Genomic DNA, 23,082 nt, shown 5'->3' with positions numbered 1-23,082 from the left:
GGCCAGATAAACCATGAAAGTTTCAGCTGCCTTAGTGTAAACTTGACTGATGCATACATTTTAGAGGTTTTCTTGCACTGGGGTATAGTTTATTGTCTGATTTTTACTAACATGTAAAAAAACCCATCAAATTGATCAGGGATATTAATCAAACAAAACCTGAGTTTCTCAAAGGTACTCTGACAGCAAAACCATTGCATTAAGGCAACAAATGAAAAAAACATAGTACTCTGAAATTTACCTAATCAATTACAGTGAAATAAAGTTATTATCATAATTCAGGCAAGCTAATAGTGGATGCATGAGATTAACACCTATATCTTACTACTAATAAACAGCAAAAATAACCAGTGCTCTGTCTGGTGTACTTTTTAAACAAAAAAGAGGAAACATTTTCAGTTTCATATGAATTGATTGGGACTGACAAGATGCAATTCTAAGTGCTCTAGTCAATTTAATCCAATTTAGAGAAAAAAAAACCAAACAAATTTTAAGTAATGTCGATTAATGGAAGTATGGAGGAAATCATAACTGTTCACAGATACTCTGTAGCCAGGAAATGAAGCCAAATTGGCCAGCTGAACTCTTCACTGTGAGCTTTTCACTTAGTGTTAGTGTGTTCCGAATGAAAAGAGAGGAAAGCCTTCAGCATCTGAGTCATAATCTTATACCAAACTGATGTCAAGCATTAATTTAAAGCATTTAATTTGATGAAGCCTTTCAGTTCATATTTAAGAAAACATGACATACTTTATTTCATTGGAACGCATTCTCAAAAAAACCTCTTTTCTCACGGAAACAATTCCATTTTCAAAATTTAATTCACCTTCAGAGTTTCATTTTTTGTGTACTCAAAACTGATTTAAAACACATTTTCCTGCTGTAATAGGCTGCAATTAAGCAAGATAAGAAAAATGTAATTACTATATCAAGCTAGCACAGCCAATGCAAAATTTCCCTTTTATTTGAAATAAACTTTGATGCAGTTCTTTGAGATTTTTCATTAGTCTCTACACTCCTGCTTTTTTTTTTTTTCTTTCTTTCTTCTTTTTTTTGCCTTTTCTTTTTTCTTTTTCCTAGATTGCTTTATGATAAAGGAGGTTTGAGAGCTGAGTTAGTGGACAGATCATTCACCACTCAGGCATTTCTGATACTCCCACTGCAGCACAGTCAACTATTTAAGCGCGTCAGTGCCACATTTCTTTGCTGCGTCGGAATGCTGAAGGATGGGGGCCTGTTTCGAGGAAGTGGAGAGCCCACCCCATTGCTGGGTCACCATGACAATGAGACAGCAGGAAGGAGAAATGTTTGCCATGCAGGCACATAACCCCAGCATAACACCGCTCTGGTTAAATATGCCAGAGCGCTGAGAAGGGCTGACTGAGTGTCACAGAGCCAAGAAAATGCTCCATCTCTAGGTGGGGATGTGGAGGGAACTTTCTGTCTCCTAAACACATCTGTGAGATCACCTGGGCTTGGCACAGACCTGTTCCTGCACAGGAATTGATCTTGCTGCATTTAGTCACAGCTGGTGGCACATTATGAACATGTAATACCACATTGCTGCTAAACCCGCTGACATTCCAGCCCAGCTGAGTATCCCAAAATCCTGTTGTCAGGTTCCTTCCCCTTAAGGATGGACCTTCACAAGATGCAGATTAAATGATGAAATACGGGTGAAATGATAGAAAACAGGAAATCAACTGAACAAAATAATCTACATCTTGCTATTACCAAACATCTATGGGACATGCAAAGTTAGGTAGCACTTTATGGATGTTTGTGGCAAAGTCACAGTTGAGATGCTGCTTTTGCTAAATCACCCTTTGAAATCCAGTTTCTCCTGCTTAAAACTTCCATTTGCTGTGCTGTTGGACTCCAGGAGCTCAGCAGGGGCTGCAGCCTGCACAGTTCCTCTCTGTACCTCTAGGTGCAGAGTGCTGGGAAGTTGCTTTATTCGGGCACAAGAGTGCCTGTGGGCACAGCTTCTTTGTTAAGTCCCAGGGCAGAAATGGAGCATGTGTATCATACACATGGTCATACATTTTACACCATGCTAGAGGCTTGTGGCCCTTCCTCCTGTTCTGATTCTCTTCTTAGGGAAGCCACAAGGGAAAGTCCCTGTCTCTCTCAGACATCATCTTTTGCCATTATTCTCTGTCATTTTCTACTTAAAGTCCTGGGAGAAGAATTCTCCCTGGCCCAGCTTGTCTCCTGTAGCTGCCCTCGGGAAGGTGAGCTCTTTATTGTTTGATCTGGTTTGGCAGAGGGATTTAAACAATCTTCAGTGCTAAATCTAATCTAGTCTGACTTCAGTCCTCTTGAACCTTACAGGTCTTTTGCAAATGATCCTCCTTCATTATCAGTCACCCAAGCTGTATTTAGCATAATTAAAATGCTGAACTGATGAATCTTCTCACTGAGGACAGAATGGAACTGGACCCGTGGAAAGGTCACTCAGCAGGAAGGAGGCATGGAAACCAACAAACGAGGGAGATGAGGACCACAGAACCCCTGATATGCTCAACACAAAGGATATTAAAAAGTGGGTAGAAAGTAATGAGCAATAAGCATCCTGGGCCTGTATCTCTTTTAATCTTCAGTCTCCCTTTCTGTCTGAATTGGCTGAATTATGTGGGACAGCTTGGTAGGCATTCTAGGAAGGGACCTACACTGTTTCCTCAGGTGCAGCACAATAATTGACAAGATCAAACGAACTGAGCATCAAGCTGGCATCACCCAGTTACAATGGCAGTAGAAATTAAATAGCATTAATTAGAGGGAGAATATGGAACCCTTTCTGCCTGGAATGTCTCTTCTCTTAGCTGTCAAAGCCTCCGTGGTTTGGCTTACTAAGAGCCAAGCTGACAGGAAAGCTGAAGGGAATAAAGGAGCATCCTCCATTGTGTGTCAAGCCAACTGAGGGAGGACTTCAGTTCAAGATTGACTTTTAAAAGACAGAAAAATGTTAATGAACTTTTATCCAAGCGCCATTAATACATCTGAAGATTATTCTAACTAGACCACAGACAACATTTTTGCTCTAATTTCACTGCAAGACCAGGTAAGTAATGTATGTAATGGAAAAATCAGAGATTTTTAATCAGAAATTAAAAAGATTTTTCAAGTTTCCAGAAAGCAAAGCAATCCTCCATGACAGTGGACAGTAGTACTCTTATGTGCTCTGCAGATACCTGTATGTATTCCATGTTAAAATTATTTCCACAACAATTTTCCCCCCAAATTTACTGACATTTGATATAAACCAGACTGTACTCTGCATTAAAAAAGGAGCTTGATTCTTTGAGGAACAATGAACTCTCATTTCTCACTACAGAAGAGGTCAAACTCTTGCAAAAGCACTGAAGGCAGGTTCTTTGTATTACTTGGAAGTTGCTCTCCTACACCTTCCATTCTCTGATACACTGGGAAGGGCCAGGAAAAATATCAGATTTTTAGTTAGGACTAGGTTCTGTACTCTGCGATTTAAATTCCTGCCAGCTTCTAGGATAGAACTACAGAAGGGGAACTGTGATATTGCAAGCAAAGCATAGAACAATTATTCACATTTAAAAGGGTTCCTTTGCCACCTTTTGGCAATCAGGCATGTTTGCATAAACTCTTTTTTAAGAACTTGTCTTTACTTTTTTATGTATACTTCCCTTTTTTCTATAATAAGCACTTAATGCAATTCCCAACTACTAAACAAAAACCTGGGGACATTCTGGACAGTAAACTTTTTTTCCCATTACATGTCTACACAATGCCTAAAATTGACTAGAGTCCTGACTGTTGAACAGAACCATCTAGATTTTTTTTAATTTAGAAAAATAGTACTTCTATTTTGTGAATTAAAAAAAAAAAATTCATTCACTTGTAAAAAAATGAGGAAGAAATGTGTCAGCAGATTTCCATAAACTACCAGTATTGCAAAAGCACATTATTGAGGAAATCACCAACAAGTGAGCTAGAATTACACATTAATAAATTACCCTACATCCACCTTGCAATACCCAAAATTCAGATGTTTCTTTGAGTCTTATTTAAGTCACTTGAATCTAAGCTTCTACATAATTTCATGCAGTAGCTGCACTATGTAAAATGGCTTAGAGAAGAAGATTCCAAAATGGACTGAAAAAAATCGCAGACTTTCCAATAAAAACATTATTTTTGGTCAACATTATTTGCTAAATAAACCCAAACATATTAATAATTTTGCTCAACCCACAATTGCATTTTTCAGTTAATATATTAATTCTCCTTCCAGTTCCTCTCAGCTTTTCTTACATGCCCTACATCTCTACTTTCCCTTAACAGACAATGGCACATCTTTCCTCTATATTTAGAAACATAACCTCCCTTAAAATGATGTTCTATGAGAAACCTCACTTGGACATTCTGTGACGCTCCATGGACTTGAAAACTGTGCCCAAGAAAGGATGTGACAGCTCCATGATCCCTGAAGATGCTTTAAAGGGCATCCAAGAGATAATCTCTTGCTCTTACCACACAGATGTAAAATTACAGCTGGAGAAAACAGGGGACTGGCTATATGAGAAACTGGAGGCCAGTTTAATCAAGGAGAGTAAAGAGGAAAAAGAAATCCAAGGAGAAAACTTGTGCTGATTGCTCTCTTTTCTTTTCTAGAGAATGCAGAGGAAGGACTATGTGCACACTGACTTTCTCCTGCCTGGTCTTTTCCAGGCTTTGCCTATCAGCAAGAGGAGCCAAGAGGACATTAACGTCCCTCCATCAAAAAGTTCACTTCTGCCCTCAGGAGATGCAAATCCTACAGATCACTGCCTTTGGCTAAGGGCTGCCTGCAAAAACTGTGCAAGAAACTTCACTGGTCAGTTTAAGTGCAGGATCATTTGTGCACAGGTTTAAATGCAAAATCAGTTCAGTTTCAGGAGAGCAGGATCTAGCCCAGAAATCTCACAGTGCAATACATAAGATAAATTTTATTAATTAAATCAAATTCAAAATGTATATTTTACCATTTTAGGATAAAGAGTATTTCCTAAAATCTCAATAAAGGTTAAAAAAAATTGGCTTGTTGCTTTATTAAACCATCTGTGTTAATTTCCAGTGGCTGCTTATTTTAAGAAAGTAAGAAAGAATCAGCAGCATCATAAAAATACAGATTCTGTTTCTTATATTTTCTACTCATAAAAAAGAGGAAAAGCAAAATGTGAAAGAGCTTAGAGCTAAGGTATTTGGTTTGAGGATCAGTAGAATATTTCATTTTTCTGTAGGAATAATTATAGTCTTGATTATTATATAAATATAGTTTCATGTAGTTCTCTGGCCAAATGTCTAAATTTAGAATGACTCTTTTTATTCATGACACAGTTTCAATAATAAACATTATGATCAAGCCTAGGTGCATGTTACATTATTAAAATGCCTCCTTTTAAAGCACTTGGTGGAATCACTGTTACTGTTCTGCTATAGCTTAGCTAGTCTGCTGATAAAAATGAAGGTTTATTTTTATGTGGCTTGAACTAAGATGACTGAGTTTTGATGTGTGCTCACTCTTAACTATTAAAATTGTGTGAGATGGCAGCTTAAATGTTTTATTTTCAAATGAACAGGCAAATGGACTGTTATTTCTACAAATACTAACAGGATCATGCCCAAGCACCGGGATTTTTCTGCCTGGAGCAAGAGGAAACCACACATTTTCTGTTTATTTTTGTGGGTTTTACTATTTTAAGTAACTTCAAGCCCTGGACTGAGGATATTCTGACATTTCTGGTTAATTTGAAGGGAAAAAAGTCACAACAATTTCTTAGCACATTAGGTCAACTTAAGCTAAGTCACTGAGCGATGAAAAATACCCTCTGCAACGAGAATATATGCCATGTCCTCCTGGATCTCCATCTCCAAGTCTTTTGCAAAGAAGCTCAAAAGGAATACACAGGAAAGTGGGAAAATGGGAAAATGGTTGACGGATGGCCTGATCCTACCAACATGTACCCAAATCTCCTCATGTGCCATTGAAGTGTGACTGTGTGGTGACATTTGAGAGCAGTCCCTGTCTCCTTAACTTCAGGCACATGCTGACAGTGCTATCAGATGCTCTTTTCTGCTCTCTTTTCCCCTGACCTCAGCTTTTACACACACATGAAAGACAGAATGGCAAGGCTCCGGTGCTGCCTTTGGAGCAGTAAAACCTGAGCATCAGCTGTGTGGTTTAGACTCCTGCATTTGTCAATGTTATTTTGGTTTTCTTTTGGAGCTGGCTATTTATCTTTTGAAGGTGCAGAAATGACCAAGTGTCTGGGGTTTTTTTCTGGGCAATACCTGGCTTCACTCAGCAATAAGCAGTTGATTATTCTCAGGTAACAAAGTATAGCTTGACAATTGTAACTCGCTTTCTGAATAGACAAAGGCAGACACCATTACATGACTGAGGTTTTACAAAGGTATCAGAATGTCCTTTGAAACTAAAGGCTTTTTGCAGCCTCGAGTTGTTCCTCTAAATCTCCGCTCGGCTTGAAAACAGTTTGACCTCTGCATCTCATTTCTTTGCAGTAATAAAACCCACTAATAAATAAAAAAGAAAAACCAACTGAACCAGGTAAGTACATAAAAATTAGGGAAGGAGAAAACTAATGAACTTAATTGCAATCACTGTACCAGTATTGCCTCGACTTAAAAAGTATTGATTAAATAACTGCATATTTACATCTTGTACTGGACCCGCTGAAGGCAAATGATGCATTGCAAAGCAAACAGAGGCTGACCTTTGCACGTTTTCCCATCAGGCTGCAGGGTAAATCCAACTGGGCAACTGCAGCGCACCCCTGTCGCGGTATCCTTGCAAGTCCGATCACAGCCTCCGTTATTGACAGCACATGTTTCTGCAGAATGAAAGAGAGACAGAGAGGGAGAGAGAGGGAGAAAGGCAGTGTAATGAAATGCTCTGGGGGAGGGGAAGGGCACTGCCTCTTTGGGGCAATATTACAACATATTAAAAGCAATGTCAGTTTTAAGTAAGCCAACTGAAGCAAGCTCAAGGTCATCAGGGTCCACGTACTGGTTTTGACTGGTAAATCATTTCCACAAGTCATGATTTCTTTTTCCTCCCAAACTGGAGATTTTACTTAGTGTATTTAGTTAGTGTTTTTCAAACTCTCTTAGACAATAGGATGGGTTATTACATATGAAACAATTTTAAAAAGAAAAAAAAAAAGTGATTGCCTGTAAAAGCAGAATCAAACATTCTGTTTTGCATCAGTCAATGTCTACCTGAGGTATTTTAAAATTCACTTCTAAATGATATTGTACGCATAATGAACTTTAAAAACAATAGAAAGCAAAGCAGAGTGCTAGACTTGGAACTGAGAATTTAAAACCCTTAGTTAAGAAAGAGTTAATGGAAAATGAACTACATATATCACTTTGACAAGAATCTACATGCCCAATCTGTTCTTACTGAACTACAAGCAAAAGGCATCTGGGTTTTGTCCACTTAAAGCTTTTTGCAAATTGAAAGGAGTTTGGAGTGGGTGGGAGGGCATAATTGAGGTCACTGAACCCATTCCAAGCTGTGTCATTGAAATTTCCCAGTGCTTGTAGTATGTAGAAGGGTGGCTGGGCAAACACAGGCAAGAGAAAGTTGCAATACTTCTGAGCTTTTACTACAGTGGGCAGTGACTATTAGGTACCACTAGATTAAAAAAAAAATAAAATCTCCAACTTCATTACCAAAAAAGCAAGAACCCCTCCCTCGCTGCCGTTGTTTTGTGTTACTCATGTATGCACATGCACACACCGGACACATGCATATGCACACGTACTCACAAACACATCCATAAAGGAGATAAAAGGCAAGGGAAATGATTAACTTCTCTTTGATCCACAGAATGGAGTGGATGTAAGGATGCCAATTTAGCACGTCAGTTTGAACTGTACATTTTTCTGAAAAGTATTTACTTCAGAGAATAAGTCCTTTTAATAGTATCTTTTTCAGTTGCTCTGGATTTGATTAAATTAAAATACCCCACTGCCCCCCAAGATTGCCATTATTCTACTCAGCTCACCTCTTTCCCTAAAGAGGCTTTGTCATTACTTACTTAGATTTACAGACTCCTATTGCTGAATATTCACAGCCTGTGTCACAATTGTACCCTGCAGACAGGGTCTGACAATCAGCTATAGGATATGCTAATTGGGAATTGCCTTAGAACAGTACATTGATCAAAAATTATTTACATAGAACAGAACAGGCTTTATTTTTCTATTGACTAGTACTAAAAGATTTTTAGTTTAAAGTAGCCTGTGCTTTGCCCTCAAGGTGAACTTAGACTGGCCATTTTTAGGAACTTCACTGCTAAAAAAAAAAAACCAAACTGGTTGTTTTTTTTTCTTTTGCACTGGCACAGGACTCTCCACCAGCTGTGAAATAAGCTCCTGGCACTTAAGAACAAGCTGAAACACAGATTTGGGACACACATGGATCAACAACATGGGACAGATCTCTGAGTCCATATACATTCACACATGGTCCTCCAGATAGATTTTAAATTTTTATGTCTGTTTGCTGTGCAGTGATATCACGTAGAGAGAGCTACCAGTATAGAAATGGATTTGCATGTAACTGCCAGGAAGCACAGCTAACGAAGGGACTGACATGTTTTCTGGAAAGGATTTCTGAAAATGGAGCTGAGTCTGCAGCTCCTGATTTTCAGGCAGTTCTTGCTCACCTTGCAGGACCTCAACCTAACTGTTTAAGCAATATAGTTCTGATTTTCATCTGCTTCTCTGGAAAGCACTATTTTATAGACTTACGGGCTGAAACTTCTGCTTGAAGAATTCTGCAAATGACAATTCTGGCATTTCCATTTGTATGTGAACATGAGTGTGTCCTTGTAGACCAACATACCAGATAATAATTTTATGCTTCAGGGAAGGCAAAACGTATCAGGTCATTTAAAATTTTTAACTTGGGCACAGTTTAAGGGTAGGAGGATTTGCCAGGAGTAAAGAGTTAAGGTTAAAACTCAGGAAAAAGCGCTGAAGGTTACGTTTGGCATGGCACTGCAAAGAGCAGTAAATCTTCTGTTAGCAGATTAACTCTGGCATATGAAGACTCCTTTATTGCAGTGTGTCAACACAAGATGAACATAAGCAGTAATATTTCTGCTTTCTGGATGACATCCAGTGAAAATGAATAGACACAACAATTTTTTTTTTCCCATGGCATGGATGACTGGATCTATAGGGTAAGGGTCATTCAATGAACAAGAGTTATTTCTACGTATAAATAGAAGGAATCAAGGCAGCTTTTCTTATTTTCACACAGATTTAGTAAAACAAACCGAAAAGGGTAAATACCCTGCAACCTTCCCAGCAACTCTGACTTTCATACATGATGAACTCCTAACAGAATGAAGATCCAAATGAGCAAATAGACATGTGACAGTACCTCTCACACTTTGGATAATTGGAGAGATGGACTGATGAAATTCCTTACATTCAAGGTCGTAAGAAAACATCAGTAAAAGAAAGAAAACATGAATAGCAGAATGTGGGAAAGAGGCTACATCAAAGAGAGGAGCTGAGGGCTACACACAGCACAAACCCAATGCATGACCACCTGTGTTTCTGAGAGGGGTGATGCCGACTCATCCCTCACCTCAGCACTACCAAACCTCAGCATATGTTTGAAACACAAATACAACTTTTAGTCCTCAAGCCAAGAGCAGAAGTAAAGTACTTATTTCCATTCTATCACAGTGGAGAAGCTATGGAAGGGAAAGAACAGATGTTAGAAATTGGATCAGTACTTCATGGTGATATTGGTCCTACAGATCATTTTTACTGTTTTTTTTCCACTGTGAAAGACAATCTCAACTTTGTTTTTTTTTTCTTGTTTGTTTCAAACTTTTTTTTTCTTTTGATAATACCCTAAAATCATGTCAAGTTCATGACATGAACATGACATTTTTGCTACCTTGGACAAGGTAGCAAAAAAAAGAACTGGAAGACACAACTAAAGCAGCATCATGTTACTGACATTTAGATTGCTTCTGAATTATGACAAAGCTCATAATCTGAAACAATTTACTTACTGTTAATTTAAAGTGATGTTTGAAGCCCCATCTACATCCCTACCGAATTCATACCAGAAAATTCAAGAAGAAACAGGGATCTAAAGAAAAGGCCATCTATTTACATAAGGTGGTCTGAGAGACATTACACTGTATTTTTCCAGTGTAAACTCCTAATTTTGGAACAATGTCTCATGTGTCTACTCAATGGATCCACAGACAAGAAATATCTAAAATCGTTACCAATGTGCTATGGTTTAATCCATAAGAACTCTTGCTTTAACATCAGTCCACTGCACTATGGGATATGCACTGCTTCTGGATATTAAAATATCCAATTAAAAAGCACAGTCCTGAGCTGTTAGTCCTTCAGCACCAGATCAGGAACATTGACTTAGTTACCAGGAGAAGTTACTCCAGTGCCTGCAATGGTTTAGCAGGGAAAGAGCAGCTCTTCAGGTTCTACTTCTGAAGCTTTTGAGCTAAACCAGAATCTCTATCAAGTGGCAACAGGTCACTTTCTTAAAGAGTCACACTAGACAGGATTTTTTATTTGGCTTTGAAACTTTTAAATGCCTAAAACTCCGAACACATCTCATGGTTTGAGAATATTTCTGAAAGCCTGATTTTCAGCTTCTTCTATGAAACAAGTAAATATAACCATTTAAAATACAACCTTCTAATAAAAATTTTTTGGGTTTTTTAAAAGTAGCCAATTCCTTTATAAAGCAAATTTTTGTGAATTCAGTTTATCTCATGAATGAAAGAACATGACACGATTTTAAGGGTTTTGGTCAAAATCAGGCAAATCTTGGATTCTTTATTATTCATTGTTGGTTCAATCTGGACTATGATCCAAACTTAAAGATCCAAAACTGGACTAAGATCCAATTATATAGGAACTGAGATAAGGTGCAAAGCAGAACAAAATTCCATAGCTCCTTGAGATTAGCAGGGTTACATCTGAGGGTCGTTCAGTAATCTCTGTCTTAACTAGGTCATTCTCTAAAATATTTGATAAATCATGAGGAAAGGTATTAAAACTGGACAAGGTAAACACCAATAAAGGCAAGAGGAGGGGGATCTAGCACCAAGGTACTTTATTTAGAGATATGGAGAAGTGATTCTCTGATCTTTTCTGTTACCTGCCATGGCAGTCTGAAATCAACAGGATCCAGAAAAACCCCACTTATTTCCAGACTCCTGATCACAACACAATGACTGGAAAGAGTGGATAACAATTGTAAACGTAAGAGCTGCTCCCAAGAATGTGTGTAAAACATGCAAAGAAATGTTAACAGAAGAAAAAACCCAGCTGAAGTGAAAACAAGAGAACTACACAACCTAAGTGAAAATTGGAGCGGGAAGCCACTAAAGTCATCACCTACATTTAAGGCAGCCTTGCAGCATCTGTCTCTTGGGAAAAGCATGACAGGGACACTGAATGGCACCTTCTTGGTCAGAAAAAGTTGTTCTTGGACTAAATGAAATGACTGTTCGGTAGGGCTTATGATTGCCATTTCCTCTGAATCAGAGAGGAAGGCCAGACTGACCATCTGTCTTAAGGCCCTGTGCAGAGGAAAAGGATTTTTTGCAGCAACTGGTAGGCTGCAGAGAAAAGACATAGCAGTCCCCCAAAACAAAGAGAACTCTCTAAGTTTGCCAGATTTCTAAACTGTTTAGGTCGACATGGCAAGCAGTAAGTACAGCCAAAAGGAAGACTTGAAAATGGAGAAATGCTTTTCCCCACCACCTAGTTCCTATGATTACCCAAATGATAACACTAACCAAAGGGCAAGTTAAAGAAAACTAGCAATTCAAACTGCCTTTATTTGGAATTAATTTGCAGTGGACTAAAGCTCATTGGGGTCAGCAGAAACAGGATGACTGGGCTCAAAATCTGTGCCATATTATTTTGAGCTCATTCTAAGTCAATATTTATGCTAGGCAAGAGCAATTCTTGATGGAGTAGTCTGGAGCTCAGAATTTAGAGAAGCCATCAAGTCCTATCAAGTAAATCATAATCTAAGCAAAGTTATGAGTAACCGTACTCAGACTGTAATTGTGTCTCCTTCTACACCTGGTCTGGATTTTGCACGAGATCGGAACATGGCATCTTATGCTCAGAATAACTGTCTTGAATTCAGGGATCAGACACATGAACAAGTTAATCTTCATGCAACTAAAGCTAGATGGTGCAAGCATTAGTGCATTCACAGTTTTAGCCAGTGCAACAAGAAGGTATATGGATTAATTAGATCATGTTTTTCCTAAAAAGGTGCCTCTGAAGTAATAATTCCTGGCAACTGGAGTGGCAAAAAGGGTAAACTACTCCCAGTATCTGTTTCTCAGCAGATGTGATGTCGCTAAAGCTTTTGTAAACTGTTACTGCCTCTGAATCAACTGATAACCTGTTGACCTACCCTAAGCACATAAAAATGAGTTTATTTCTCGGTATTTAATTCACAGTGAAACACCAGCTTTGAACAACTGAGAAAAGATTAAGGATGTCTGTTAAAGATAGTCAAATACATGGCTTTGAGAATTTTGAGAATTTTGAGAAGGTCTAACCATTGAATGCCATTGTGTGTTGTGATTCCTTGCATCACTCTAGTGTTTGAGGACCAATGTCAGGACTCCATTGAGCAAACTATGTAGCAGTTTTGAAAAAGTGATGATGGTAAGGTATTAGAGCAGTTCTATGAGAGGACAAGATCCTGCTGAGCTGAGTGGTACTGGCTCCCTCCCCTTAACAAAGTTGAATTCATTTAATTTAATACACAAAGTGTCTGGAGTCAAATTAGTCCTAAATTTGTGCCTCCCCTCCCTTCCTGAAAAAGCACTTTGCTCCATCTGGCTGAAAGGTTGCCTGTGCAGACATCTCATCTGTTTCTTTCACATTGGTGCTGCAGCACAATCTCCACCAAAGAGAGCTCTTTCTAAATTCCAGACACACTTGGGTTTTGAACTGGGGTTCTTTCTCTTCCTCCTAACTTTCATCTAGAGAATTCAGAAATAATTTTAACCACTAGTCTTAGGTGAAGTGCATGACCCTGCCTAAGAACAAGGACTAACTAACTGAATAAAAAAGACCCCACTGAAGATCCCCTGCAAATTCTGATCAAAAAAATGCATAAATCCTGAAAGCCTGAAACTTGGAAGAGATTCAAACTTAACTCAAGGAAGGCCATTAAAAAAAAATCTGTGGATTATAAAATGAGCTTGTCTTTATGTAAGAGGGAATATGCAGTATGAGTAAGAAAGCCATGAGACAGAGAACAGATGATAAGACTGCTGTTGCCATCCAAAAAAAGAATTTTACTAAAAGTAGCAGTACATGAGGTACATGTGATATGTGGCAGTAGATCAGGGTACAGGGAAGGACTCAAAGGACAACAAGCACAAGAAGAAACAAAACACAAAATATTTCAATTTTCAGTTAAGGGAGAACTGTGCTATTCTCATGCAAATTATGCCCTGTGATGCTGAAAGGATAGAGAAAGAGCATTCACAAGAGTATAATGAAAGAAACAAATAGCTGTGAACAGATGAAGGAGAAACTGAAAGAGCTTCATATTCAGGGAATGAAAAAGGTAAGACAGAAAGGGTAACTTGCAGGATGTGGAATTCTTCACTTCGTTATGCTTGTCTCCTCATTTCCTTGCAATTTCATGATTGGTAGAATTTTATTTGCATGAAAATAGGATGAGAATTCTGCCCTGCCACATAGGGAATGTGTGAAGAAAAAAACTAGGTGAATCTTACCCTGAATCATGAACCCCTCAGCTCTCAGTTCAGAAAAAATCGATTCCTCTTCAGGGAACATTACAGATTTAGGGAATGTCACTTGATAGACTGGATCAGGTGTTTTATAAGCATCCTATGAGTCCAGTTTGGTTCTTAAAATTAACACTTGTAGCTGTTGTGCTCTCTCTAGATAGAGAAGTTTCATTTAAGAAAAACTGAAACTCTCTGAACATCGTGAAGGAGCATTATCTTCTGACCTTGGATAAATCCTTTCATTTAAAATGGGAAAGCAAAACAATGGAAGGTATTGCCAGGAATTCTGGATAAGGTCAGAGTCTTTATCGTCAGCAAAGAAATGAAAAGGGATTTTTACAGGAAATAGCACACCATTCACAAACTCAATGAATAAAAGTGATGGTAACTCAAGATGAAAAGATCTGCCCTTGGGAGACAGAGAATGCATGAATGACCTCAGGGATTCCTTCCCCCTGTTTGCTATGATTTCATACAGCAAAGTAGAACTGACAGAAGGAGTTAAAGTGAGGTCTTGGTTTCACAGTCAGTAACTGAATTATAGAACCTCCTAGCAATATTCCTGCTAATGAAATGTTTGCAATTTTTTATTGATTAAAGCGCAAAAGGATTATGATGCATACAGAGACACATGCTTGGCTTTCTGACAGTGAGCGTTTCTAAGTCAGGTAAAAGCCATTCAGAAAAATAAAGACATATTTTAAGTAATTGGAAAGAATCCTAGGAGGCAGTACAACAAAATTAGGCACTGAAGTACACACTGGAAAGGTGCTCTTGGCTTAAAGTGACCCTTGGTAGGCTGTAACTGTGATAGAATTTAACTGCTGTGAAAGAGCACTTCAAAACAAACACTTTGAGACAGAAACCTGGGAGTAGTATCACTCTCATTCTACTTTGAAAGAAGACAAAAATAAAGTATGCAGAATCCGTTTTTAATTCATGTTGGAATGAAACAATGTAATACTTTTGGAATTTTTCTGATGGCAAACCAGAGCTTGTACACTCTTTACTCCAGTGTTTGGTAGTTTAGGCATTAAATTTTTAGTTTAGGCATGTTAGAAACCCAGGTCACATTTTCTATGCTTTTATGTTTACTGAAACTGAAAAATCCCTAGCCTTTATCAAGCTATTGATTACCAATAGTGGCCCCAAGGGTGGAACATATACATGAGGCAATAATGAGTTAGTCTGATTTTACAGACCAACATTTTTCTTGAACAGGGGTGACAATGCACTGTGAAAAGGTCTTTAGAATCATCTCCTTACATTTCAAATGAAAATTCTAACAAGTTCATTCTGTGTACATTCTGTCTCCCTATTTCTGAAGATCATTCCAGGCAAAAGCACTGAGAAAACCCAGAGTTTCCCCACAAAACCTACTTTCAAGAAAAAAGCCTTTTGACAGAAAACTCTCATCAGATTACAAGATTCATTAAGGTTAAGAATGTGTGGCTTTCATATGTTCTACAGTTCTTTTTCCTGATCTGCAAGGAAGCTAAATATGGCTCTACCACAGAGTCCTGAAATACAGAAAATGATGAGATTTCCATATTATATACACTGTCACTGTGTGGTTTATACAGTATTTCAAGAAAGATTCTACAGATTCTATAGTATTTCAAGATGCTTGATTTTGGATAAGTTATTCACACTGAGTCACCATAAGAGAGATCTTTGGATGGTGAAAGACTATAGAAGGAAAATTTCCATATTTATATGCTGTCATTTTAAACATAGCAGGAGAAAATAAATTTAAGTATGAGACTCTGGTAATTGTAGTTAACTTTGTGGATTCTATTTTCCTGTAATCAAAAAAAGCTGAATGTCTCTACTGAAGAGAAAATAGTGGTACAAAAAGAGTCCTGTGTGTCATACAGAGAGGTGAAAGTAAAAAAAAGCCCACTAGAGAAATGAGAAGGTTTCTTATTTTTCAGGTGCTCCAGTCAGTCAAAGCATCCTTGATGTTCAGGATGAATAGGGAAGCCTAATCCTTAGATAACTGGAGGTTAAGAAAAGATGCCACATGGCTGACTATTAAATTCAGATGACTCAAGAAATATGATGTTGAGTACTACTTCTGGTTCAAGTAGTACCAACTACTAAACCCAAGCTTTAAATTTGTAAATCTCTCTGCCTTTTTTGATGTAACAGATATTTAAATGCTTGCCTTTTGCTACAAATGCTGTCAACCATGGCACAAGCTCGAGTTGTGGGTTTTTTATTTAATATGATATGAGCAGCTCATTAAAATCCATTGTAAGTACTGAGCTAAAGATATAAAACCTAAACAGCTTTGACCAGGACAGGATAAAAACAGTTACCTTGGCTGATGTGCCCAGGTACCTTCAGGAGGCACAAGATTGGATGAAAGAGCTGACCAGCACACAGAGAAGGGAGTACTGGCGTGTCATTCAAGTGGCCAGAGCAGGACTTGCACTTGTGATCTATTATTCTGAACTGGCTTTGGCTGTTTACTGCAATGTTTGGGATCCTTGGAGTTGAGATGATGGGGAAGTACAATTTCCACAGCAAGCAAATGCAAACAAAGAGATGATTCTGCCCCACATAACTTGCAGGGAGGATATTCTCTGTCATAGACTAATCCATGGCAGAAATGCCCAAATTGCCCTTTCCACAGTTCACATCTCTAGCTATTGCTGTGCAGAGGGAATGGTCTTAGCTGACTGCACACTCATCCCTCCAGCAGGTAGCTGGCTGCTCATAATAAATGGCTGGAAAGCCACTGATAAGATCATGAAAGAGGAGACATTTGCAGAAATCAAATCATTCTTGCTACAGCAAGGAAAATACAGAACTAGTAAAAATACTACCTTATTTACTGGTTTAGTGCCAGGAATACGGCCAGACCACAGCCCTGCCTGTGAACAACTCCTAGGAAATCAGGGATAAAATGTAATGCAGGTGCACATATATCCCAGCCTGTCAAAGCTGGTCCTTGGTTTCCAAATGGCACCCCAGAAGCAATTGAGGCAGAAGTAAAATTGAGAAGTAACAAAGACCTGCACAGTTCCAATGCACTTCACCAGCATTTATTTATTTATTATACCAGCATTTCAGCTGACAGTAGAATACTTTGGAGGGTTCTTTGGAACCAGCTTCCAGGGAAGAATTGCATCACTCTCTTTGAGGTGGGTTGCAAATGACATTACTCGTGTTCAACAGCAAAATCCTCAGCTGCCCTGACACAAAATTAGTTGAATATGTCTCGTGGAGGAGTGAATTTCTGTGCAGTTTGGATTTCTGAAGACACTTCTAGCAGGGGTGTCCATTTTGCTTCCCTTAAGCATGGAAGGGAAATTACTACAATTCCTCAACTTCAGGATGGGCTCATTGTACTGTTGCTCTTTGCTATACTTACTGGTACTTTGTACACCCCTCTTCTTGTGATGAGAAGGAACCAACTTTTTATCTTCTGGGGTCAGAGCAAGAATGTTTTATGGTCAAAGTGAGTTCTTACAACAGTGATCTCAGAGAAGAGACCACTCTTTACAACTTACTCAAAGGTGGTTGTGGTCAGCTGGGGGTTGATGTCTTTCACCGGGCAGCAACTGACAGAACCAGAGGACACAGTCTGAGGCTGTGCCAAGGGAAATATAGGTTGGATATTAGGAAAAAGTTTTTTACAGAAAGGGTGATAAAGTACTGGAATGTCCTGCCCAGGGAGGTGGTGGAGTCACCATCCCTGGATGTGTTTAATAAAATTCTGGATGTGACACTCAGCATTGTGGTTTAGGGGAGGTGTTAGGGCATGGGCTGGACTTGATGATCTTGAAGGTCTCTTCCAACCAAGTGATTCTGTGAATTATGTGAGTTCTGAAGAATGGAAAAGTGATTGAAGGTGAGGAAGATGTATAGTGTTGGCAGTTGTTCTGAAGTCACTTCATGTTAAGCCCAAATGAACCTGATTCATTGACTGCTAAAGAGTAGAGAAATGAGTCAGGTCTGCCTCTTCAAGAAGAGCTGACCAGAGGACAGGATCTAACAAACAGCCTGCACAAAGCATCATGGTTGTGTTGCTAAAACACTTTACAGATTCATGCAGTCTAATAAGGCCTGGGATGATGGTGATGTAGCGAGCAACTGCATTTTTAAAGACAATATTCAAAAATACTTCATAAAATTACTTGGTTCAAAGAGTTGATGTAAAGGGTGGCCAAAGAGAAAAGCATTATCTCTGACTAGGAGAGGAGGACTCCTTGAGTCTAAATTTCAGACAGTTCTACAGTTCTGGTTCCTCAAAGAGGAAGTTTCCAGCTGCTTGTCACCTCTTTGTAAGCACTTGGCTTATTTGTAATGAGGGAGCCCGATGGCATAAGTGATGCTATGAATTCTATTTCTGTGACTAGAATATCAAGTTCTAAAAGAAGGTTTCTAAAAGAAAGTTTCAGGATATCAACAGACAATTGCTCTATAAAAACCTTGCAGCCTTTTTGAGTGAAAGATGGTGGTCAAGGAGAATTAAGCCCATAAGACTTAATTACTTAGAATTTATTTAATGATAAAATGGTAGGCTGCTGGATGATTTATTTTTACAGTTTAGACTGTGATGGGGCTGCTGGAGTTATAAATTCTATCCAGGGCTATAGCAGCAAAAAGAGATATGGAAACATGAATAAAAGCAACTTCCATTGCTGAAGATGTGACACTGGACAAAGTATTTTTAAGGTTAGTGTATTAGTAGAGTAAACTGGAAATCTGGTGCTTCTAAAGTTGTGTGCCCATACTAGAATGGCTCTCATACAGTTAGGCAGGGCAGATATACTGTGATTCACACTCATTCTGGATTTAGACTGAGAAATATGTGAAATGTACCAGTCCACTCCTCTAACCAGTTAGGGCAGACATATACTTTGATGCTATGATAGAAAAAACAGTTGTAGCAAATGGGCTCCCAAGGAAAAGAAGGTAAGGGAAGATGGAGAAGGTTGCTGTAATGCTCCTAAGAAACACACAAAATAACTTTCAGAAAAATTTCTGCTATACCACAAAAAACCAGAGATTTGAACATAATTTTAAGAGCTGAAGGCTGTGCTCAGCTAACTTCAAGATAAACTGCACCAGATGTTCAAGAAGACCTGAAGACATTGGTTGAGCCCTTCTGCTTTGTAGCAAGTGCAAGGTGTTCTGCAAAAAGGGAACGTAGGAGTGCCTTAGAGATAATGGTACAGCTCTGCTTTTGGAGCTGTGCACTTGTGCAGGATCCATGTCCTTCCTCAACTACGGAATGCTGACGGCTCAAGGTGCAGTTCACAGCAGCCACCATGGAACCCAGGCAGAACCTCTCCAGGAGCCCCCCTGGAGTACAACTAAGGCTGCACTGCCTCCACTCCATGATGGCAATGGCCAAGGGGAAGTGAGGAAGAAGGAAAAGACCTGTATGAACGTTCACTGACCAGATAACAGCCATCCAGTGCCGTCTCTGGAATGGGAGCAATCCAAGCGCTTTTCTCTGATTCAGGGAAAAAGTGACAGCTGGAAGCCCTCATTATGAAAAAGTTGGATGGAAATTCCTGGGCATCTTTGGACAGTTCTAAAGGGAAGTTTCTTGTAGGTTGTCAGAGAAGACCAGTTTCTCATATGTCTCAGAAGATCTAGATAAGAATGCATCTAACAGGAAGGAAAATGGAGCATTTACCTAATTTTCTCTGTTTAAGATTTAGCCACAAGTCACAGGACTACAGCATGACTCAGACACTGCCAGTCTGATGTGGCCAGTCTTGGTGTAGCAAGATGACTGCTGTAGGCAGCCTTGTCTGACAGCAACACTGTTCTAAAGCAATCTTGTCAGGCTTATTCCGTGCCTTGGCTGACTTCAAGGGTTGGACAGATCATAGTCATTTTGATAGCATGCAGCTAAAAATGACAGGGGACTAGCAATTGTCATCTCAGGACTTGCAACTGAAGGCACCTTTCATCAGATTACTAAAATTACATAAAGTCGTCTACTTTTCCTACTCTCACAAGACTGTCTGCAGGAGGGTTTAGAAAAACTGGGAAAAAAGTTTCTGAGGAACATTCCAGTATTTCCTAAAATAGCTGTTTAGAAAATACCTGAAGACATATGGAATTTCATGGAAATGCCACTACACTTTGGAAATGAGTAAGAGTGCATAAAAAAAAAATAAATCTGACTATCAGCAATCAGCAGAAACAAAGAACTAGAAAAGTCCCTAAATATTAAGCCACCCACTCAAATCTTACTCACTAATTAAATTTATTTTCCTCTCTAGCTAATGCTTTTCTAAGGAATCAGTGATTTAAACACAGCATTCCAGAAACTCTCAGCTGTCAGCTGATACCTGCTAATACAGGAGGTACTGAAGAATTCAACGATGCATTTTGCAAATTGGATTTTAAACTATCTCCCTAAGCCAATTTGTAGGGTCTATGTTCAGCTTGGAACTTGCAGACCTGGTGTAATTAAGAAGGCTGTTACTAATATTTTTAATGGTAAAATTTTTAATGCTATTTGCCTGGACTCTTGGAAGCAGTGTAAGCTTATTTTCAGGTGGATATTTATTTTTTTCAGGGGGTGAGGTATCAACACAGTGCACTATGTTGCTCAGTATCCCTAGAGAGTACTGCACATACTATTTGTGGCTGGGCAAACTCACCATTGAGACCCAGAGGTCTCCCCATTTTTCAGTGGTCTGGAGGTCTTTTGGCACACAAATTTTCATGACTTCTTGTGAGGCTATGGTTCTCATTGAAATTATAGCTGTAAGTGTTAACAGCACATTTATAAAGCAAGATGAGCTGTCTCATAGCTTTTGTTAGGTTAAATAATTTGAAATTGTGTATCATTAAAAAAATAAAATGATATGGGTCACTTGCTAGGTCTGCAAACTAATTGGAAATTACCAACTATGGATAATCTAAAAATAAAAGGAACATATGCCCAGATTTTCACATGAAGAAAGATATTTTACCTCAATCTTGTCATCTAATACCATTACAAAGTTATAACACTGTGCCATTTCCTACACAGTGGTTGTATGCTGGTCTCTGGGTAAATGGACTGTTTGTCATGGATGACAAGATACAAATGATACGGAAACTTTATAAATATTTCCACCTACTGCAACTATTAGCACAGCAATCAACTAAATATTCAAAGTCAGGCTTTAGTCTCCTCAAGGTGATCACTCCAGGTAGGTATGGATGATCACAGGCAGAGCTGAGTCTGCAAAGGACTCAGTGGTTTTAAGAAAAGAAATAGCAACCCTGAGGGAGAGAGCAGAATTTTGTCGTGGTGATGAATCCCTGTCTTGTAAGTGGTTCCGTTGGGTACATCTCACCAATGGCCACTATGTTCAAAATCTAGCAAAAATAATTTTATGAGGTGGGTAGAGTGGAAAATACAGAGAAATAAACCACTTGCAATCCTCCAAGCATCATTCAGCAGTCTGTGCTATGCTGTGCTCTTTGTCTCATGCAAAGTCTGGAAGAGGCCCAGCCACTCGACCCTTTCTATTCCCAAAAGGCCCTTCTCACTAAGAGCCAGAAATGTAAAGCGAAGGAGACAAGCACAAAGGTGTGCAATGGGTTAACTGAGAGAAGCTAAAGAATTATCTTCACTGTTCAGTGCACTTCCTACTCTGTTCCACTCTCAGGCTCCAACAACACAGAGAAACAAGCCATGCCTCAGAAAGAAGAATGTACAGAAGCTCACTAGTCACTCGGGAAAGATCTTTCAGCAGTTACTAAAAATGCTGCGCAAAGGAAATTAATGAATTTCCAGTCATAACATTTACATTTCAATCAAAAGAACGGGAAATTTTAATTAGGCAAACACACTTGCTCATTTAACACTACAGATATAATAGAACATTGGTTTATATCGTCATCATCATCATCCACTTTTAAGTCAATAGGCAGGTCTGCAACAGGAGATTTTTCAGGAATTCTACAGCAACACATATACACAAACACACAAATCACATGTAAAAAGTAGCTTGCATAAGCTAAGTAAGGTTAATGGCAAAAGCTTCTTTCTATGCAGAGAAAATTGAGCATTAAAGCTGCAGCATTAGGAAAAAAAAGTTTAAAAACAAGGAATGAAGTTGTAAAACAGATGAGAACTTAACAAAATTGGTGACCTTTCCACACAGATGAAGTCAGGTTAAAAAAAACAGGCCAAACCAAAACCAAAGGAGACCAAAACCAAATGAGACCAAAAGAGAACCTCCCCCCCACATACATACAGACAAAAGTGAGAGCACAACAAAGGAAGTGGAAGAAAAGTGTTACCCATAAGTAGCCGCCGTTTCACCCGCTTGTCCACATCAGCTACTGACGTGGCATTGTACTCAGAACTCTCAATTGCAGCCTCATCCTTCTCTAAAACACAAGTAAGGGACAAACATGGAGCAGTTGGTTAATCACAAGCCCAATTTTCCGCTGCCTAAGACAGTTTCTTGGCATGGCACAGCCAAGGCCAAGAAGCAAGGCATGAAAGCACTAAATCCCCGTTAGAGAGTTAATTCCCTTTGAGAACCCAGGAAAAAATTAAAAGAGTGTTTAGGGAAAGGAGGAAGAAAGAGGGTGGGAAGGAAGAATGATCAGCTCAGAAGTAATTAATCACACGAGGTAGGTGGATTTCTACTGGAGAACAAGACAGCTAACACGGGTGCCCCAGAGAGGTGTTAATGACGAAAATTAAAATTCAGGAAGGCTAGTCAAACAAACTACCAAAGACAACCTAGGCTAATGGGGGCACCAGGATCTGAAGGTGGCAGGCAGAAGACTGGGACAGACAGAGAGAGCGAGAAGAGTCCGGTGATGGATGGGCACGGATGCGCCACAGCCTTGTACACATCGACACACTGAGAAACGAAACAACAGCATGCAAATTAAACAACAACAACAACAAAAATAAACAAACAACAAACCAAACAAACACAAAAAAAGATCAATTTGGGCAGTGCTGGTTGCCTGCTTGTCTATGAAACACTACTAGCTAAACATTCAATGCTAGGAAAGATGTTGCAAGAACAGGGTTTAGTAATTTTATTAGCATGCAGTGAGCAGGATGATGTCATCAGAGGTCACTTTACAAGGTAGTCTCTGACATCCTACATGTAAGAGTTTCATACAGCATAATGAGGACTTTGGTTATGCTTCATTAGAAAGACATAGAAACAGTCACAAGTGTGGGAAGAGATGATCAGTAGGTGAAATAAAATTAAAGATTTCTGATACAGGAGAGCAATGAAGGAGCAGC

At 39.0% G+C, this 23,082-nt stretch overlaps 1 protein-coding gene across 1 annotated transcript in view; it reads right to left on the bottom strand.

Moving 5' to 3' along the window:
• The window catches only part of SCUBE1 (signal peptide, CUB domain and EGF like domain containing 1), a gene marked incomplete at its 3' end in the record, with an annotated part of 186,544 nt that overhangs the window by 55,615 nt on the left and 107,847 nt on the right, over positions 1-23,082 (bottom strand). The window contains exons 7-8 of the mRNA XM_084206342.1: positions 22,110-22,199; positions 6,750-6,866 (exon numbers count right to left, since the gene is read on the bottom strand). Coding sequence (XP_084062468.1) covers positions 6,750-6,866; positions 22,110-22,199 — 207 coding nt within the window. The remainder of the gene's footprint in view (positions 1-6,749; positions 6,867-22,109; positions 22,200-23,082) is intronic.

Source organism: Fringilla coelebs (genome assembly GCF_963513975.1).
Source record: "Fringilla coelebs genome assembly, chromosome: 5".
Classification (NCBI taxonomy): domain Eukaryota; kingdom Metazoa; phylum Chordata; class Aves; order Passeriformes; family Fringillidae; genus Fringilla; species Fringilla coelebs.
Note: the sequence above shows the minus strand (reverse complement) of the source record. Positions and strands in the feature narration are given on the sequence as shown.